General features: G+C 22.1%; 8 protein-coding genes across 8 annotated transcripts; all 8 read right to left on the reverse strand.

Annotated features, from left to right (window-relative positions):
* Positions 1-259: 259 nt before the first annotated feature.
* LOC128963786 (3-oxoacyl-[acyl-carrier-protein] reductase FabG-like) lies at positions 260-1,829 on the reverse strand. Its single transcript, XM_054310320.1, has 3 exons — positions 1,209-1,829; positions 621-727; positions 260-523 (listed from the first exon to the last, which is right to left on the reverse strand). The coding sequence occupies exons 1-3, from the start codon at positions 1,668-1,670 to the stop codon at positions 277-279; spliced, it is 816 nt and encodes a 271-aa protein (XP_054166295.1). The 5' UTR covers positions 1,671-1,829; the 3' UTR covers positions 260-276.
* A 1,561-nt stretch (positions 1,830-3,390) lies between these two features.
* On the reverse strand, positions 3,391-4,645 carry LOC128963621 (3-oxoacyl-[acyl-carrier-protein] reductase FabG-like). Its single transcript, XM_054310138.1, has 3 exons — positions 4,184-4,645; positions 3,739-3,848; positions 3,391-3,640 (listed from the first exon to the last, which is right to left on the reverse strand). The coding sequence occupies exons 1-3, from the start codon at positions 4,643-4,645 to the stop codon at positions 3,391-3,393; spliced, it is 822 nt and encodes a 273-aa protein (XP_054166113.1).
* A 1,031-nt stretch (positions 4,646-5,676) lies between these two features.
* On the reverse strand, positions 5,677-6,853 carry LOC128963632 (3-oxoacyl-[acyl-carrier-protein] reductase FabG-like). The gene is made up of 3 exons (XM_054310149.1): positions 6,392-6,853; positions 5,981-6,087; positions 5,677-5,911 (listed from the first exon to the last, which is right to left on the reverse strand). Exons 1-3 carry the CDS (start codon positions 6,851-6,853, stop codon positions 5,677-5,679), a joined length of 804 nt encoding a protein of 267 aa, XP_054166124.1.
* Positions 6,854-8,088: 1,235 nt separating this feature from the next.
* On the reverse strand, positions 8,089-9,510 carry LOC128963643 (3-oxoacyl-[acyl-carrier-protein] reductase FabG-like). Its single transcript, XM_054310160.1, has 3 exons — positions 9,049-9,510; positions 8,464-8,570; positions 8,089-8,357 (listed from the first exon to the last, which is right to left on the reverse strand). Exons 1-3 carry the CDS (start codon positions 9,508-9,510, stop codon positions 8,108-8,110), a joined length of 819 nt encoding a protein of 272 aa, XP_054166135.1. The 3' UTR covers positions 8,089-8,107.
* Positions 9,511-11,007: 1,497 nt separating this feature from the next.
* Positions 11,008-11,997, reverse strand: LOC128963654 (aklaviketone reductase DauE-like). Its single transcript, XM_054310171.1, has 3 exons — positions 11,887-11,997; positions 11,475-11,581; positions 11,008-11,248 (listed from the first exon to the last, which is right to left on the reverse strand). The coding sequence occupies exons 1-3, from the start codon at positions 11,995-11,997 to the stop codon at positions 11,008-11,010; spliced, it is 459 nt and encodes a 152-aa protein (XP_054166146.1).
* A 1,161-nt stretch (positions 11,998-13,158) lies between these two features.
* Positions 13,159-14,436, reverse strand: LOC128963665 (3-oxoacyl-[acyl-carrier-protein] reductase FabG-like). Its single transcript, XM_054310182.1, has 3 exons — positions 13,954-14,436; positions 13,504-13,610; positions 13,159-13,408 (listed from the first exon to the last, which is right to left on the reverse strand). Exons 1-3 carry the CDS (start codon positions 14,413-14,415, stop codon positions 13,159-13,161), a joined length of 819 nt encoding a protein of 272 aa, XP_054166157.1. The 5' UTR covers positions 14,416-14,436.
* Positions 14,437-15,094: 658 nt separating this feature from the next.
* LOC128963676 (3-oxoacyl-[acyl-carrier-protein] reductase FabG-like) lies at positions 15,095-16,305 on the reverse strand. Its single transcript, XM_054310193.1, has 3 exons — positions 15,834-16,305; positions 15,407-15,513; positions 15,095-15,341 (listed from the first exon to the last, which is right to left on the reverse strand). Exons 1-3 carry the CDS (start codon positions 16,293-16,295, stop codon positions 15,095-15,097), a joined length of 816 nt encoding a protein of 271 aa, XP_054166168.1. The 5' UTR covers positions 16,296-16,305.
* A 1,852-nt stretch (positions 16,306-18,157) lies between these two features.
* Positions 18,158-19,879, reverse strand: LOC128963688 (uncharacterized oxidoreductase MexAM1_META1p0182-like). Its single transcript, XM_054310204.1, has 4 exons — positions 19,825-19,879; positions 18,983-19,467; positions 18,613-18,719; positions 18,158-18,431 (listed from the first exon to the last, which is right to left on the reverse strand). Exons 1-4 carry the CDS (start codon positions 19,859-19,861, stop codon positions 18,158-18,160), a joined length of 903 nt encoding a protein of 300 aa, XP_054166179.1. The 5' UTR covers positions 19,862-19,879.
* Between the last annotated feature and the right edge of the window lie 2,089 nt (positions 19,880-21,968).

A 21,968-nucleotide genomic window follows, 5' to 3' on the forward strand; every position in this document is an offset into this window, starting at 1 on the left:
TTATTTTTTAGAAAAAAATAATAATTATCATTAATTTTTTTTGTATACAACATATGATTTTAATACTAAATAAATTTTATTAATAAAAGTATATATAATTATAAAAAAATCAAAAAAAATGTAAATTTAGTAATTAATTCTAATAGTAATAAGTTTTAATATTTTTAAAAAACAAATTTATAATAATAATTATTTATTCCAAATAAAAATTTTTTAACAAAAAAAAAATACTAAATATGTTTTCAAAAAATAAAGTCATTGTTTTTGTTTTTTTATTTAAATAGATTTAGCAAAATCATTGGACATAGTATTGGAGGCAACTGTGCCGCCATCGATAGTCAATTGGGAACCGGTAATAAATTTTGAATGATCACTTGACAGATATAGTATAGCATCGCCAACTTCATCGGGTAGTCCAGCCCTACCAACCGGTATTCGGGAACCAAAATCATCAAACATACTGTCCGATTGATCACTGGGCAAACCCATAGCCGTAATGAATTCAGTTTTAATAGGTCCTGGACTATATTTTTTTGGGTGGGGGGGGGAGCGGGGAGGGGGTTAAAATATAATGATTATTTATTCAATTAAATTAATTAATTAATTAAAGTGCTAATTACTTGATAACATTAACCCGGATATGTTTCGGACCCAATTCCGCGGCACAACATTTGGTAAACATATCTATTGAACATTTAGCCATACAATAGGGCGAAAAGTTTGCAAACTATTTAAATAAATAAATAATTAAATTAATTAATTAATATTTAAAAAATAAATTAAAAAAATAATAATATTGAGTGTAAAATATATGAAATATATGAAATATATGATAAAAATAATATATATATATCTATCAATATATAGAAGTATATAATACTATTGAACACAATTAGCCATACAATTAGTTAGTAAACTATTTTAATTGAATCAACAAACAAACAAAACAAAAATAAACTAAAAATAATAAATATTTTTGAATAAAAATAAAAGTTTAATAATAACTTTATTATCAGTTAATTAATTATTAATATATAATAGTAATAATTATTAATATTAGTTATTATTAGTTAAATCAAGAATAAAAATAATTATAAAAATATTTTAAGAAATAGAAAATAATAATTCTGACAATAAAATTATAATTAATTATAAATTTTATTATCAGTTAATTAATTAATTAATTAATTAATTAATTAATAACTTACGGCTCGAAGTCCGGCAATACTTGAAATGTTAACAATATTTCCCCGAGTTTTGGCCAAATGATCGACACATAGATGTGTCAGTAATACAATTGAATTCAAATTAATTTGCATTACTTTCTGAAATGATTCATAAAATCCCGGATCACTGAGCGGTGCATTCAAACCGGCGCCGGCATTGTTGACCAATATATCCAATCGTCCAAATTGTCKGATAGTTGTCTCAACCAAACGCTTGAGATCGGCTTCTTTGGTCACATCAGCGACCACTTCCAGTGCCTTGAATTGTTTCGGCGAAACATTTTGACACTGTTTGGCCACTTCGGCTAATTTATCCGCTCGTCTACCAGTGACTACAACATTGGCACCCGATCGGGCAAATTGGACAGCAGTGACAGCACCGATACCCGAACTCGAACCGGTTATCAGAACTACTTTACCACTGAAATCGTATTTAAGTGACATTTTTATTAGTAAAAAACAATTTTGTTTTTTTTTTGGTATTATGTGGCTATATATTGAAACAACTAATATATAACAAAAGATGTTTTTATTTTTAACAATTATAATCTACAGTAGTTTTTAATTTTTTCAAATGTCAACTATAATAATTAAAAAAACCAACTGTTCATTATATACATGTGTGTACAGTATATATATATATATACCCCACAAAACTAGTTGATTGATATGCACTTTTCAAGGCTTTATTAATACCCTTATATAATATAATGTTTAGTAATATATACATAATAGTAGTATATATTAATTTTATAGYATATATTTTAATTTATAATTATAGTTTTAAGTACTTATTTTTTGTTTTTTATTTTTTCATTTGTGTTGTGTTGTCATTGAAATATATAATTTATATTTATTTAATTTATATATATATATTACTACTATTACTACTAGTATTAATATACTGTATAGTTTTTTTTGCACCTAAAATAAGATATTTTTTTATCTAATATTTATCTAAACATAGAAAAAATTAATTAAATGACATTTAAAAAAAACTAAATAAATTATTAAATAATTATTTTTTGTTGTTGTTGTAAACAATTTTCTATAAGTTTTTGATGTTTTAACTAATGTTTAATTTGYGAATAAATTATTAATTGTAAATAAATCTATATATATAAGAAAATATGAATATATATATACAGTTTTTATTTAAATTTTACATTAATTTTTCTTTATCAATAAATACTAATATAATAGTATGAATTTAAAAAATTTAAAATAATTTTTATAAAATAAAATAAACTGTAAGATAATTTTTTTAAAATAAATATATAATAATTTTTATTTAATAAGTATTTTTATTAAAATTCAATGTTAATGTCTTATTGATATAATTGATAATATTAACCCCTAATATGATAATATATTTTTTGTTAACCTAATTAAACATTTTTTTTTTATTAAATATATCTATTGTACACTTAGCCATATAATAAATTGGATTATTAGTAAAATATTTTTATTTTTTGTGAAAATAATTATAATAATAATAAATATTTATTTTCTCATATATTTTTTAATAGTAATAAATAATGATTTTAGTTAAATCTGTTAACCTGTTTATCAACCACTACTTTACCTGTAAAATCATATTTGATAGACATTTACTAAAAATAAATAAATAAATATTTTTTTTAGTTAATATACTAATTTATAATTAAATATTATTTTTTTAAGAAACAAAAAAAATACTATAAATTAATTATTAAAAATAATTATTTTGAGTTAAATTTTTTTATGTGAGCTAGTTGATTTAATATTTGATTAGTATAATTTATTTATATAAAATCTATAACAACTATATATAGATACTTATAGTATGTAATAAATAATAAATATATATATATAATACTAAACCAAATGTGTAATTATCAAGGTTAGACAAAAAAAATTTTTATTATAAAAATAATAGTTAATTTTATCAATTATTTTTATTTTTATTTATATTATTATTATTATTATTATTATTAGATTTAGTTAAATTATACAGAATTTTGTTTACATAATTATAAAAAAAAAATTAAAAAATAAAATAATTAATAACAATTTTTTAACTCCTTGAATGCGATTATTAATTATTGATAGTTATTAATAGATTTAAATTAATTTCTATACAAAATTATATTATAATATATTATATTATTTTATATTAAAAAATCTATAACTCCTTGAATGCATCACACATTAGATAGTCGTTGACAGTTAGGCCGCCGCCATCGACACATAGTTGGGCACCGGTAATAAATCGGGCATGGTCACTGGCCAAATACATCACTGTATCGGCTATTTCATGGGGTTGTCCGGGTCGACCAACTGGTAAATGGCTACCCATATTGTCAAACATGGCATCATTTTGTTCAATAGTCATACCCAGTGTTGTAAATGCAGCTGTTTTTACTGGTCCCAGACTAATACCGGCCATTCATATATAAATAATAATTTTTTATTTTAAACACACTAAACATATACTGAATAATTATATTCAATTTAATTCAATATCCAATACCTGATAACATTAACCCTAATATGATTTTTGGGACCCAATTCCGATGCACAACAATAGGTAAACATATCCATAGCTGACTTAGACATACAATAGGCTGACATACCTGAAACCTATATATATATATATATATATATTAATATAGTAGTAGTAGTAGTAGTAGTAGTAGTAGTAGTAGTAGTAGTAGTATTAGTAGTAGTAATAATAATAATAATAATAATAATAATAAATCAATTAATTGAATATTATGTAGTTTAGTTTTATTTGTTTTTTAATGATAATCTATAGTACCAGTAGTTTGAAAACTACATGTGTGTGTGTGTGAAATATTTTTTTTTATATAAAAATGATTTAGTTATTAATTATAGTAATTTATTATATATATATATATATTTGTTTTATTTTTTACAACTAATTAATTTAATTTAATTTAATTATAAATACTTACGGGTCTAATACCGGCACCGCTTGATATGTTAACAATGTTTCCCCCAGTTTTAGATAAATAATCGACCGATAGATATGTTAAGTAAACAGTTGTATTCAAATTCAATTGCATAACTGCTTCAAACTTGTCATAATAATCACCATCACTAAGCGCACCGGGAGTACCGATAGCGGCATTGTTGACCAATACGTCCAATCGACCAAAATGTCCGATAGTTGTCTCAACCAGTCGTTTGCAATCAGGTTTCTGTGATATATCTCCGACCACTTCCAATGGCTTGAATTGTTTTGGCGAAACATTTTGGCACTGTTTGGCCACTTCGGACACCAGTACGGCTCGTCTACCAGTGACTACAACCATGGCACCCGATCGGGCAAATTGGACGGCAGTGGCCGCACCGATACCCGAACTCGAACCGGTTATCAGTACTACTTTACCCGAAAAATCATATTTAATTGACATTTTATTGTTGTTTTCAATTATATTATATATATATATTATTATTATTAAAACTTATATGTAATGTATAACAAACAAACAAAATCTATAGTAATAATAATAATAATATCATATATAAAAATATTTGATATTATTTTTTATTTCAATTTGATTTTTGTGATACTACTTGTATTTATATATTAATATATATATTATGAAATTAATAATACTATTATTAGTTTGTTGCTAACTATTTAAATTATCATGGTCAGTCTATCAACAATTATCTTAACAATAAAATTACATATATTGTGTATAGTATGTAATTTAGATTTTAATTTTTTTTTTATTCATAATTGAACTATTCAATCAAGGTCATAAATTGTACGTTTAAAAATAAATAAATATTAATATTTATTTAATAAAGGGTTATTTTTTTAATAAAACGATTAAAATTAAATTAAATTGTATTTCACTTATAATAAGGATGTAATTGATTATAAAAATAAATTCATTCAATCAATCAATAAATTTAATTTAATTAAATAAGTTTTTTTTGTTGGTATAACTTTTTGATTTTTTTAATTTGAATTTAATATTATCACTATAAATTGCATCACTAAAAAAATCATAAAACTAAATAAAATTTTATTTAATTCTAGTTTATATTAATTAAATTAATAACAAAAACGTTTAACTTAGATAATAATTTAATAATTTTAAATTAAACTAAAAATTAATTGTTTATTACTATTAATTTTTAGATAATAAGATTTTTCAAAAACAATTTTTTAATTATAACATTTTTTTAATAGAAATCATAAATTTTAATTCAAATATAATTTTTAAAATATAAAAGTTTTATACAATTAAAGTAATTGAGAAAAATTAATATAAGAAGTAATATATAATACTATAATATGAAATAATTTTATTATAATAATAATTTTGTGTATAATTGTATTTAAAAAAAATTAATTTTAACAAAAATTATAAACCATATTTTTTTTTAAAAAAATAATTATTTAAATTAAAAGTTTTTACTTTAAAAAAAATTAATCCATAGGAAAATCACTGGACACTATCAAACCGCCATCAACACATAGTTGGGCACCGGTAATAAATTGGGCATGGTCACTGGCCAGATATAGTACAGTATCGGCTAGTTCATGGGGTAGTCCTGGTCGACCTACCGGAGCTAAACTACCCATTTTGTCGAATAGGGCATCATTTTGTTCAATAGTCATACCCCGTGTAGTAGTAAATGCTAATGTTTTTATTGGTCCCGGACTATACATATATAAATAAAAATATAATTAATAATAGTTAATAAAATTTTTTAAAAAAAATTATAATTACTTAAAAACATTAACCCGAATATGTTTCGGACCCAATTCCGCGGCACAACATTTGGTAAACATATCTATTGAACATTTAGCCATACAATAGGCTGGATTTGATGAAAACTATTTAATTAAATCAATATAAAAAATATAAAAAATAATTAATATATTTTAAGAAAATAAATAAATAAATAATAATAATAATTTAGATAATTAAATTATCAGTTAATTAATTAATTAATTATTAATTATTGAACATTTAATAACATCCATAAGTAAATAGACTGGATTAGTAGTAAACTATAAATATTATATTTAAATATTAATATTAACAAAAATTAAAAAAAAAAATAAAATAATAAATATTTATAAAAACAAAAAGTTATAATAACTTTATTATCAGTTAATTAATTAATTAATAACTTACGGCTCGAAGTCCGGCAATACTTGATATGTTAACAATGTTTCCCCGAGTTTTGGCCAAATGATCGACCGATAGATGCGTTAATAATACCATTGAATTCAAATTCAATTGCATTTCATTTAGAAATTTCTGATAAAATTCTGGATCTGTTAATGAACTCATTGTAGTTCCGCCGGCATTGTTGACCAATATATCCAGTCGACCAAAATGTTGGACAGTTGTCTCCACTAGACGTTTGATATCCTCATCATTAGTCAAATCTCCGACCACTTCCAATGTCGGCAATTGTTTCGGCGAAACACTTTGACACTGTTTGGCCACTTCGGCTAATTTGTCCGATCGTCTACCAGTGATCACAACAGTGGCACCCGATCGGGCAAATTGGACGGCAATGGCCGCACCGATACCCGAACTCGAACCGGTTATCAATACTACTTTATCGGTGAAATCAAATTCAAGAGACATTTTTTATATATATATAAATCTTTCTAAAAATTTTTTTAGTTACTAAATATCTATTCAATAGTATTTATATATTATATTATATAAAATTATTATATAAACAGCATATATAAACTATTTATTTTGTACATATCAGGGTTGCTATTGAGGGATGGTTAGGGGGTAAGTCATTTTTTATTTTATTTTTGTAAATTTTTAAAAATAAATATTAATTAGTGAAAATATTTTATTTTGAAAATATTGTTAATATTTTGTGATATTAAGTTAATAATAAGTTTTTTTTAGTGAATTTATGGAGAATTTCGAGAAAATTTATTGTGAATATATAGGGAATTTATAGGGAATTTATAGGGAATTTATAGGGAAGTTATAGGGAATTTATAGGGAATTTGTTAAAAATTAATGTTTAAAAATTTACCCCTTTCTCTTATACCCCACTAAATTTTTTTCCTCAATATATTTGATATTTAATCCTCCCCTCCTACCCCCTCCCCTACTGAGATCGAAAACCATTATCAACTATAATATATCATATATACAGTAAATACTGTATATTTATAACATTTAATTGATTTAAATTAAATATTTAGCGTATAACTTATTTCCATTATTATTATTATTATAAAATATTGAATTAATATATGTTATCATAAATTAATTATATACTTTAAAAAAAGTTTTGAAATATAAATATATCTATAAATATAATGATTGTTAAATCTATTGTTAATTTACTATTCAAGGCTATACTAACTACGTATATATTATATATTTATTTTTAAATTTCAAAAAAATCATTTATTTCTATAATCAGATAATTTTATTTATTAACTATCATTTTTTGTATAATTTTGTAATCATTTATTTATGCAATTAGTTTTTTTTAAACAAAATAATAATTGTTTAATCAATATATAAAAATAATAGCAAAAATTAAAAATATAAGTTTAAAAAAATACTTAATATGTTTAAATATTATTTAATAATTTTAATGTAATTTTATATATACTAAATATTGAATATATAAACATTAATTATATTAGTATTACTAATACTAATAATAATACTTATATATATATATATATATATATATTAATTGATTATTTTTGTTTATATACTGTACGGAAAAATTTTAATAGTAATTTAAATGTAAAAAATTCAATGAATTTTATATATAAGCTAAAAAAAACTAAAACTAATAACAACTATATAAACAATTTTTGCTTAAAAAACTATATAACTATTATTATTTTTTATTTATTGCACCAATTTATCCAATTCGTTGACCATAGTATTGCCGGCCACTGAGCCGCCATCGATAATCAATTGGGAACCGGTTATAAATTTTGAATGATCACTTGACAGATATAGTATAGCATCGCCAACTTCATCGGGTAGTCCAGCCCTGCCTACCGGTGTTTGTGAACCAAAACCGTCAAACAAGGCATCGGATTGTTCAATGGGTAGACCCATAGCAGTTAGAAATTCAGTTTTAATAGGTCCTGGACTATAATTTTATTATATTTTTTTTGGTGGTGGTTAAAAATATAAAATAATAGATTATTAATTAATTAATTAATTAAAATTATTTATTTTTTGTAGTTTGAAATTACTTGATAGAGTTAACCCTAATATGTTTTCGTCCCAATTCCGCGGCACAACATTTGGTAAACATATCTATTGAACATTTAGCCATACAATAGGGGGCATAGTTTGAAAACTAATTGAATAATAATAAATAAATATTTTTAATTAAATTAATCATTATTATTGATTATAATTTAATATTTCTATATACTGTATATAAACAAAAAAATTATATTAAAATAATATATATATATATAGTATATATATAGTTACTAATTGTATGGCTAAGTGTTTAAGAGTATTATATACTATATTATAGTATATAATACTATTAAACACTTAGCCATACAATTAGTTAGTAAACTATTTAATAGTATCAACAAACAAACAAAGATAAAATAAAAATAATAAATATTTATTTAAAAAAAATAAATAAATTAATAACTTTATTATCAGATTAGTTGAAAACTATTAATTAAATCAATAATTAAAAAAAAAAATAAAAATAATATAATTTAAGAAAAAAATAATAATTTTGATAATAAAATTATAATTAATTATAATAACTTTATTATCAGTTAATTAATTAAATTAATTAATAAATAACTTACGGCTCTGAGTCCGAAAATACTTGATATGTTAACAATGTTTCCCCGAGTTTTGGCCAAATGATCGATAGATAGATGTGTCAGTAATACCATTGAATTCAAATTCAATTGAAATGTTTTCTGATATTTATCATAAAACTCTGGATCACTAAGCGGTGCATTAGTACCGGCGCCGGCATTGTTGACCAATATGTCCAGTCGACCAAAATGTTGGACAGTTGTCTCCACTAAACGTTTAATATCCTGATCTTTAGTAACATCGGCTACCACTTCAAGTGGTTTCAATTTTTTCGGCGAAACACTTGTACATTGTTTGGCCACTTCGGCTAATTTATCCGATCGTCTACCAGTGACCACAACCATGGCACCCGATTTGGCAAACTGGACAGCAGTAACGGCACCGATACCCGAACTCGAACCGGTTATCAGTACTACTTTACCGGTAAAATCGTATTTAATAGACATTATTATTATTATTATTATTATTATTATTATTTTTTTTATTAAACTAATAATAATTATAATAATAATTTTTTATTATTGAGCAATTGTGCTCAGCTAACTGTGCTTTATATATATACCCCCAGATCGCCCATTGAATAATATATAATCATTAGTTATAGATTATTAGTTATTAAATTTGATAATTATACATTTTTGTTCAAGGCTAGGTAATACCAATTTGCATTAGTAAACCCCATTAATAATAATTATATATAATTTACAATAAAGTAATATATCATATATAAGTGTGTGTGTGTATGTGTGTGTGTGTGTGTGTGTGTGTGTGTGTGAGTATGTATGTATGTATGTATGTGTTTGTGTGTGTGTGTGTGTGTGTGTGTGTATGTGTGTGTGTGTGTGTGTATTTACGTATGTATGTATCATTATTTTATTTTGTATTATTAGTATTATTGTGTACAGTATATAATAATATTGAATTTTAATTAATGTTTTAATCAATTATTACTATTTGTTTAATTTATTTCACTGTCATTGAAAAATTAATTTTTTTTAAATGTGTTAATTATAAATGTTTAAACTTGCTTACGTAAATTGTTTAAATTGCTCATTGTAAATTTAGTTATCTAATTACTATATATTGTATAGATTTTATTTTTGCACCTAAAATAAAACATATTTAATTTATTTAATATTTATTAAAATTAATTATTTCTAAATAAAACAAAACAAATAAATATATATATAATTTCTATGTATTTTTAAAAATTATACTTAATATTTAAATTTTTTTCCTTTACTTAATAATATTTTTGTTTAGTTTTTTTTTGTAAATTTATGTTTTAGTTATAATGTATTTTTAGCAGTTTTTTTTTGTTGAATAGCTAACTGTGCAATTAAATACCTGAGTGCGACAGTGAATAATAAATTAGTTAATTTTTTTTTTTAAAAATAAATTTTACATATTAATAGTATTTAATAATAATAATAATAATAGTATTTAATTTTAATAGTAAAGCTTATAGTAATACTTTAAATAATTTTGTCAAATATTGAATTGATTTATTTTGTTGTTAAAATCAATTATTATTATTTTTTTTATTTATTATTTTATCCTTGAAATGTTTAATTTATTTTAATTGTTAAATAAGTTTTATCATTGTAATTGTTATCACTATATTACTACTATATATTGTATAGATTTTTGTTGTTGTCACCAAAAAAAATAAAATAAATAATTTATTTACTATTTATATTAAATTTAAAAATTCAGGAAAAAAAACAAAACAAAACAAAAATAAAAATAAATAAATAAAATATCTATATATTGAAAATTATATTTAATATTCATCTAGAATTAATAATTAAATAACTAGAAATAAAATCTAAAATTTTTAAAACATTTTTATAAACTATATATTTATAAATAGATTATGAATTTTTTTTTAATAATTACCAATTTTTAAACAATTATTAAATTATTTAATAATTTAAATTAAATTATAATTTTTTAAATACATCAGTTGGAAATGAATTGGCCGCAACCATACCGCCATCAATGACCAATTGGGTACCGGTAACAAAACGGGCATGGTCACTGGCCAGATATAAGACAGTATCGGCTACTTCCCGGCCTTGTCCGGCCCGGCCTACCGGTGTAAAGCTGCCCAACGTATCAAATATGGTATCAGCCTGTTCCCGGGTCAGGGATCTGAATGCACCGGTTTTTATTGGTCCCGGACTAAATAAAATAAAATAAATAAAATATATTAATTATAATTAATTAATTAAAAACATATTAATTTTGATTTTGTATAATTATTTTTAATTATTATACTATAATTAATTAATTAATTGATTAATAAGATTATTGATTTTTTAAATTACTTATATTATATTAAAATATGATTAATAATAATAGTAGTAATAATAGTTATAATCAAAAATTAAAAAATTATAATAATTACTTAATAACATTAACCCGAATATTTTTCGGTCCCAATTCCGCGGCACAACATTTGGTAAACATATCTATTGAACATTTAGCCATACAATAGGCTGGATTAGTTGAAAACTATTTAATATGTAAAATAAAAAATAACATAAAAATAATAAAATATTTATAAATAAACAAAAAGTTATAATAACTTTATTATCAGTTAATTAATTAATTAATTAATTAATTAATTAATTAATTTTTAATTTCAATTTTAATTTAATAAATTTATAATAAAAAAAACTATGTAACATTTAAATAATAAGAATAAAAATAATTAATATATTTTTAGAAAAATAATGATAATAATAATTCTGATAATTAAATTATAATTAATTAATAACTTTATTATCAGTTAATTAATTAATTAATTAATAACTTACGGCTCGAAGTCCGGCAATACTTGATATGTTGACAATATTTCCCCGAGTTTTAGATAAATGATCGACCGATAGATGTGTCAGTAATACCATTGAATATAAATTCAATTTCATATCTTTTTGATAATTTTCATAAAAAAATTTCATCCAATACTGTCGACATTGTTGGTTGAACCGGCATTATTGACCAATATATCCAGTCGACCAAAACTGAGGACAGTTGTCATTACCAAACGTTTGATATCCTGATCTTTAGTCAAATCGCCGACCACTTCCAATGGCCGAAGTTTTTGCGGTGAAACACCCGTACACTGTTTGGCCACTTCGGCAACTTTATCGGCTTGTCTACCGGTGACTACAACCGTGGCACCCGATTGGGCAAACTGGACGGCAGTGGCCGCACCGATACCCGAACTCGAACCGGTTATCAGTACTACTTTATCGGTGAAATTGTATTTAAGAGACATTTATTTTTTATATATAAATAATTTATGATTTATTTATTAATATTTTTTTTCATATATCATAACAATATTAATTATTTTTATTATTTTTTTGAACTATAAAATGTTTGAAACTAATTGATTGATTGATTGCATTATATATACACTTATTTACACATTTTTTTGTGAACTATTTATTTATTTATTTATTTATCTATTTTTGTTGAAATCACAAAATTGTACACTAATCAAGGTTATTTATAAAATTACCTGTATTAATATTACTATAATATTTTTTTTATGTAGTGATTTATTATTAATTTTTTTTAATCAATATATTTATAACTATTTATTAATTAATTTATATAATAATAATTATATTTATATATATATAGTATGTATTTATGAACTGTATAATTTTTTATTTAGTGCAAATGCACTAATTAATTAAACACGTTTATATTAATTAGTAAACTAAGATAATAAAATAAATTATATATATATATATATAAATTATAGAAAATTAACCTAGTTTATTAATTTATTTTGTTTTCTATGTTAACTATAGTTGTCAAAATAGTTGTCAAATTAAAATTATTAATTATAAATAAAGTATAATTTATTAAAAATATATCATAATTTTTTTAATATTTTAAATATTCCTAAAAAATTAAATAAAAATTACAATTTATTTATTAAAAAAATAAATAATAATAATATTATTATTATTATTAGTTAATACTCAAAATATTTTTATTTTCATAAAAAAAACTTTAATTATAATTATATTATACTAAAAATCCAATATAATATTTTATTAAAAAATTATTTTTTAGTTTTTAGTTGATAGAGGCATAGAAAAAGCATTGGCAGCAACCATACCGCCATCGATGATCAATTGGGCACCGGTAACAAACCTTGAATGATCACTGGCCAGATATAGGACAGTATCGGCTACTTCATGGGCTAGTCCAGCCCTGCCTACCGGTGTTAAGCTACCTATTTTGTCAAACAGGGCATCATTTTGTTCAATAGTCATACCATGACTAGTTGTAAGTGCTAATGTTTTTATTGGTCCCGGACTATACATATATATATATATATATATATATATATATATATATAATAAAATATAATTAATAATAGTTAATAAATTTTTAAAAAAAATTATAATTACTTAATAACATTAACCCTAATATGTTTTGAACCCAATTCCGCGGCACAACATTTGGTAAACATATCTACTGAACACTTAGCCATACAATAGGCTGAATTAGTAGTTAACTATTTGTTATTAATTTAAAAAATAATTTTAATGATAATAATAATAATAATAAATAAATAAAAATTTAATATATATATATATGTATATTAGTAATAATTATTAATGTTAGTTATTATTAATTAAATAAAGAGATAAAAATAATTAATATATTTTAAGAAAAAAATATTAATAATAACTCTGATAATCAAATTATAATTAAATAATATCTTTATTATCAGTTAATTAAATTAATTAATAACTTTATTAAATTAATTAATAACTTTATTAAATTAATTAATAACTTTATTAAATTAATTAATAACTTTATTATAAGTTAATTAATTAAATTAATTAATAACTTACGGCTCGAAGTCCGGCAACACTTGATATGTTAACAATGTTTCCCCGAGTTTTGGCCAAATGATCGACCGATAGATGTGTCAGTAATACCATTGAATTCAAATTCAATTGCATTTCATTTTGAAATTTTTGATAAAAATCTGAATCATTTAATTGACTTTCAGTTAGACCGCCGGCATTGTTGACCAATATATCTAAGCGACCAAAATGTCGGATAGTTGTCTCCACTAGACGTTTGATATCCTCATCATTAGTCAAATCTCCGACCACTTCCAATGTCGGCAATTGTTTCGGCGATACACTAGAACACTGTTTGGCCACTTCGGCTAATTTATCTGATCGTCTACCAGTGATCACAACATTGGCACCCGATTTGGCAAACTGGACGGCAGTGGCCGCACCGATACCCGAACTCGAACCGGTTATTAGGACTACTTTTCCACTGAAATCATATATAATAGACATATTTTTTTGTAGTTTAGTTTAGTTTACATTAACTAATAAACAAAACTAATTTTACTTTTATGTAGTTTTAAAAAAAAAAATTATTTTATATAAATACTATTTTTTTTATTTAATAACAAATAGTAAAATCAATTTTATTTATTAATATATATATATATATATACAATATATATACTAAATATATTATAATCTATGGACTGTTATCTATAGATATTCAAGGCTATACACTAGACTACACTACACTACATATTATAGTAATTTATTTTTAAATAAAAATTTTTATAAATTAAAAAACAAAAGTATTTTGTATTAATAAAAGTTTTAATATCAAAAAATAAAAATTGTTTATGTATTGTTTTTTATTTAATAAATTGATTTAATTGATTTATATTGTTTACATTGAATATTAATTAAGTATTTTATTGTTATGAAATCTTATATCAAATTTTAGTAATAAAATTCTGTTATTATAATTATGTTTAAACAAAAATTAATTAAAATTATAATAAATTTATAAAAAAATAAATCTAAACAATTATAATACTGATAATTATAATTTAGAAGAAAAAATAAATAAACATTAAGTAAATTATTTTAAAAAGTAATACTAATTTTTTTCAAAGCAAAAAAACTAAAATAAAAATAGTTTTAAAAAATTAATAAATATATTGAAAAATATTTATAAGTCCTTGAATGCACTCATGGGAAAGGCATTGGCGGCTACCATACCGCCATCGATAATTAATTGGGCACCGGTAACAAATTTTGAATGATCACTGGCCAGGTATAGGCAAGTATCGGCAACTTCCTCGGGTAGTCCAGCCCTGCCTACCGGTGTTACGCTACCCATCTTATCAAACATGGCATCATTTTGTTCAATAGTCAAACCAACCGCTGTAAAGGCTGATGTTTTTATTGGTCCCGGACTATACATATATATAATAAATAATTAATAATAGTTATAATAAAAATTTAAAAAATTTATAATTACTTAATAACATTAACCCGGATATGTTTCGGTCCCAATTCCGCGGCACAACATTTGGTAAACATATCTATTGAACATTTAGCCATACAATAGGCTGGATTAGTAGTAAACTATTTAAAAATAGTTAAAAAATATTTTTTAAAAAATTAATAAATAAAATTAATAAATATTTATAATAATAAAAAAGTTATAGTTTAATAACTTTATTATCAGTAAATTAATTAATTATATAAAAAAATTATATGAAAAATATATATATGATAATACTATTAAACACTTAGCCATACAATTAGTTAGTAAACTATTTTAATAGTATCAACAAACAAACAAAGATAAAATGAAAATAATAAATATTTATTTTTTAAAAATAGTTTAATAACTTTATTATTAATTAATTAATTAATTAAATTAAAATTAATTAATAACTTACGGCTCTGAGTCCGGCAATACTTGATATGTTAACAATATTTCCCCGAGTTTTGGCCAAATGATCGACCGATAGATGTGTCAGTAATACCATTGAATTCAAATTCAATTGCATTTCATTTAGAAATTTCTGATAAAATTCTGGATCAGCCAATGAACTCATAGTAGCACCGCCGGCATTGTTGACCAATACGTCCAGTCGACCAAAATGTTGGACAGTTGTCTCCACTAGACGTTTAATATCTGCATTATTGGTAACATCTCCGACCACTTCCAATGGTTTCAATTTTTTTGGCGATACCAGCGTACACTGATTGGCCACTTCGGCCAGTTTATCCGATCGTCTACCGGTGACTACAACCATTGCACCCGATTTGGCAAACTGGACGGCAGTGGCCGCACCGATACCCGAACTCGAACCGCTAACCAGTACTACTTTGCCGGTAAAATCAAATTTCAGAGACATTTTCAATGTTTTTTTTTTTGTTATAAATTATAAGTATTAAGTTATTATTACTATATTATTATTATTAATAAGTAAACAGTTTTAATCAATATTAGTATTAATATATATATATATTTATATATTATTTTATTGATTTAAAAATTGTTATATTATAAGTGTTTTTTTTTATTGGGATTGAATATAAAACTTATAATTGATACTAAAAGTGCAATATATATATATATATATAATTTTTGTTTAGCTATTTATGCACTATTTATACTGAATGCACTATGTATTTGATCAAGGTTATATAAAATAAACTATAAGTTTAGTACATTTACTGTTTATTTATTTATTAAATAATAATAGTATATTTCACACTTATATATAGACTGACCAAATAATATTTTTTTTTAATTAAAAAGAGGACATAGATAATTTTTGTTTTAATAAATAATAAACCTGAACAAATTAATAATTTTCAATCCTTATAATAAAAAAAATATTTTTTTATATAAAACAAATTTATTAAGTATATGTAATGAAAACTTTTTAATTAGTTAATAGTTATTTATTTTAATAAAACTAAAATAAAAATCATACAAGTAAAATACAAATTTATTTATTATGCAATAATTTTTTTATACAATATATATTGTTATTTTTTTTTGATTTATATTATATTTCAATATTTTTTAGTAAACAAAATATTACATAATAATGTAACCAATTTGTGCTATAATTATTGTATTTATTTTTATTTAATACTTTTTTAAAAAACAATTAGCATGGACATTTAGATCCTATCCAGGAAATATGTTTTAAAAAATTCGGGACTGTCCAGGCCAAACCGTTTACAGTTGGTAACCCTACTTATACATGTTCTTACAGTTAATGTATAGAAATATTTCTATAGATAAATGTATACAATTTTGTATATATATATACATGTACATAACATGTACTGTATATAATGCAAAAAATATATATTACAGTATAATACTGTAGTATATTACTATTGAAAGTTAAAATATATGTGTATGTCTTTGAACAATCAATTTTATACCATATACAGTATATCATATAATACTATACATATATATATACTGTATATCCATAATATGTTTGAATTGCACTTAAAAACAAACTTTTATAATTAAATGTACCAAAAGTACCAAAATCTAAAATATACAGTAAACGGAAATACAATATAGTTTTTAAATAATTTTTTTTTGTTTTATTTATTTAGTGATTTTTTTAAATAATTTTATTTACTTACAAAAAAAATTATTAAAAATTTAATTATTTTTTTTAGTAAATTGTGTGTTTGAAAACTACACTTACATTAATATTACAAAAATTTATTGTTTTTTAAAAAATAATTAATTAAAATTAACTTACTATATTATAAATAATTTTAAATAATTATTTAAAAAAAAAAATATTTTATATAATGTTATAATACTGTATATATAATTATTTTTATAAACTAAAAAAATAAATGTTGAAAATTATTTAGTATTTAAAATTGTTTTTGTTTAGTTGGATATAACAGTAATAATAATAATAATATATTAGTAAATAATTTATTATACAAATAAATTAGCAATCTTAAAAGTAATTTTTTATTAAATAAATATTTTAGTGATTCATTAAATAATTAAAATAATAATAATAATTCAAATAATTCAAATAATAAATAAATTCAAATAATAATAATTCAAATAAAATATATAAATTACAACATAATAAATACCGTTATAAAAAAAATTCAATAACAAAATTTTATTTTAAAATAATAATAATAATTATAATAATCAATAGTAATAATTATAATTTTAAAAAAATCAATAGTAATTAAAAAATCATATCTAATATATCTATTGGCCGCCAGTAATGTTAATTTTCATACCAGTAATAAAACTATTATTATTTTTTTCATAATTATTAGTCTTATTATTATTAGTATCATTACCACCACTACTACTACCGGTGCCGGCGGTTGACTGGACAATCAGATAGACTACTGTATTGGCCACATCCACGGCAGTACCCATACGTCCCAATGGTATTGTTTGCAAATATTGTGGCAAAAATACTAGATGTTTGAGCATCGGATGATTGATAACTGCCGGTGTCTCGATTACACCGGGACTATACAGTCAGGCCATCACCGATACAATACCAATAGTACCCAACCAGGGGAGGGGGGGATTAATATGTATGTGTGTGTGTGTGTGTGTGTCGTTGCAATGTGTAATATGTAATAAAAATGTTATAATAATTGTAAATAATTAACCTTAAAATTATATATACTGTATACTAGTGTACTAACCCGACACTGTTAACCCGTATACCATTGGGTGCCAATTCATGGGCCAGACATTTGCTAAACATATCCAAACTTGATTTACTCAATAGTGTTGGCAATGCCTTATAGTACTAAAAAATATTAATAAGTTTTAAAATAAAATAATTAAAAAATATATATATATATATATATTAATAAATAACATAAAATAAAATATTTTTTTAAAAATAATAATTAAATTGTTTGTCATTTATATGTTTAATCTAAATAAAAATAAAATACTAATTTTTATACTAAAACCCCCTGACCCGTCACCACCCTCCTCTCACGTCACCCCCTGACCCGTTACCCCCCATCCCATGTCATCCATACCTCATCCCAATCAATAACTTACCGGTTTCTCATAGGACGACACATTTACAATACTACCGCCACCGCCGCCGCCGCCACTGGCCATCATCAACAACGGTATCAATTGGCGGGTCAGGCGTTGTATGGCTCGCAAAAATTTTAGCTCTTCATCCAAAAAACCCAGACAATCCGTATCGGTAAAACTGGCCAACAAAGCTATGCCGGCATTGTTGACCAGTATATCCAATCGGCTATCAAACTCTGATCTGACTCTGTCGACCAGCGAATCCAGTTCCCGATCGTCAAGTATATCGGCTCTGATACCTATAACTTTTTGTTTAGTAGTAGTAGTAGTAGTAGACAACAGGCCATCCGTTTGTTTGCTGGTCGGCATCGGCGGCTGATTGTTGCGCAATCGGTTGACTACGGTTTCTATGTGCCCGTAGTTTTCATAGCCGGTTATAATAACCGATGCACCCAATGACCATAATTGTACGGCTATGGCCTCACCGATACCCGATGTCGAGCCTATTATAATAATAATAATTAGTTAATAATAATAATTAGTTAATAATAATAATTACTTAATAATAATAATTACTTATTAATAATAATTACTTAATAATAATAATTACTTAATAATAATAATTACTTAATAATAATAATTACTTAATAATAATAATTACTTAATAATTATAATTACTTAATAATGATAATTAGTTATTAATAATAATTAGTTTTTAATAACAATTATTATTATTATTATAGTTTTATAATCTCAGTATTTATTTATTACTAATATATATACTGTATATATATGTAGTTATTATATATATATATTAAAATTAATTATTAAAAAAATAATATTATTATTTATATATTTACCAGTAATTAATGCAACTTTATTTTCCAACACTAGCATTGTTTTAAACTTTATAATAATAATAATAAAATTTAAATTTAAAAAAATAATGATAATATTTTATAAGTTTATATTTTAATTATTTTAACTTAACAAACAATTTTTTAGAAATAGCAAACAAATATTTATTTATTTAGGTTTTTAAACAAATTGTTTATAATTTTAACATTAATACAAGTCATATAAAAACCAGTTGAGAATGCTAGAAAGCATTACCAAAAACAAATTTTTATTGCGTAAATTACTTGTTTTTGTCATATTATAAACAAAATATTTATTCCTAATAGTCATTATATCATATCTTTAATGACAAAGTATTTATGTTGAAACAATATATTTGGTGATATAAAATTTATTATGATGCAATATTTATGGTAATGTAATATTTCTGGTGATGCAATATTTATGTTGAAACAATATCTAAGGTTATACAAAATTTATGGTGTCGCAATATTAATGGTGATGCAATATTTATGATGATGCAATATTTATGATGATTGCATAATCATAGTTATTGTATCATCATAAATACAGCATAACCATAAATATTGCATCATCATAAATATTGCTTCATCATAAATATTGAATCACCATAAATATTGCATCATCAGAAATATTGCTTCATCATAAATATTGAATTACCATAAATTTTCTATAACCAAATATTCTGATTCAACATAAATATTGAATCATTATAAATACTGCATAACCTGAAATATTGCATCATCATAAATTTGCTTCATCATAAATATGCAACATAAATATTGCAACATCATAAATATTGCATCATCATAAATATTGCATCATCATAAATTTGCTTCATCATAAATATGCAACATAAATATTGCAACATCATAAATATTGCATCATCATAAATATTGCATCATCATAACTATTGCATCACCATAAATATTGCGACACCATAAATTTTGTATAACCTTAGATATTGTTTCAACATAAATATTGCATCACCAGAAATATTACATTTCCATAAATATTTATAGTGATGAAATTAAATTTTTATGATTTATAGGCCATTTTATAATATATTAATTTATTGTTATAACTTAATATTGTAATTAACTGTATTTATTTGTTAAACTTAAATTTTAACAAAAAACTCACTTTAAAAATTTATCCGCCATTTTCTGTTTTGGAAGAGATATTAAAATTTTAATTCTGATTTGTTTAACTTATAATGTTTTATTCAAATCTTAATTTTAAAATATATATATATATCATAACATAATAAATTACTAAATAATTAATTAATTAATATTATTTTATATTTACCCCAAAAACTATATTACATAGTATAGTGATATTAATTATTTTATTAAAATTAATAATAATAATAATAATAATAATAATAATAATAATAATAATAATAATAATAATAATAATAATAATAATAATAATAATAATAATAATAATAATAATAATAATAATAATAATAATAATAATAATAATAATAATAATAATAATAATAATAATAATAATAATAATAATAATATCCTATTTAATAGTATTTTTTATAGGGTTAATATTAAATATTTTTTAAAAAATTATTTACATATTAATATTTTAATTAAAAAACAAATATTCAAAAAAAAAACGGGAGAGTATGAAAAAAAAAGTTTCTCAATAAATTTTTTACATTATTTATTATAATGACATTTTATTACAATCTAACATATTTTAGATTATTTATTTATTTATTATTTATTTTTTTTTAATGAATCATTACAACAATTAATAAAACAAAATATAAAGGTTACTAACGTATAGTATTGTGTAAAATAAATTACTAAATAATATATTACAAAATAATACTGTATAATAATTAATTGTATTTTATATTAACATAGACTAGTAATTACATAGTATATTGATATTAATTATTTTATTAAAATTAATAATAATAATAATAATAATATGCTATTTAATATAGTAGTAGTGTTTTTCATAGGATTAATATTAAACAATTTTATTAATTATTATACAGATTATTATTATTAAAAATAAATATTTTTTTAAAACTAATTAAATTATTAAACTATTAGTTTTTTTTTGTAAAATATTTTCTATACAAAAGTATTATAATTTA

The sequence above is a fragment of the Oppia nitens genome, unplaced genomic scaffold (assembly GCF_028296485.1).
Source record: "Oppia nitens isolate AA-2021 unplaced genomic scaffold, nextdenovo-longstitch-racon4-pilon3 scaffold15_pilon_pilon_pilon, whole genome shotgun sequence".
NCBI classification, from domain to species: Eukaryota; Metazoa; Arthropoda; class Arachnida; order Sarcoptiformes; family Oppiidae; genus Oppia; species Oppia nitens.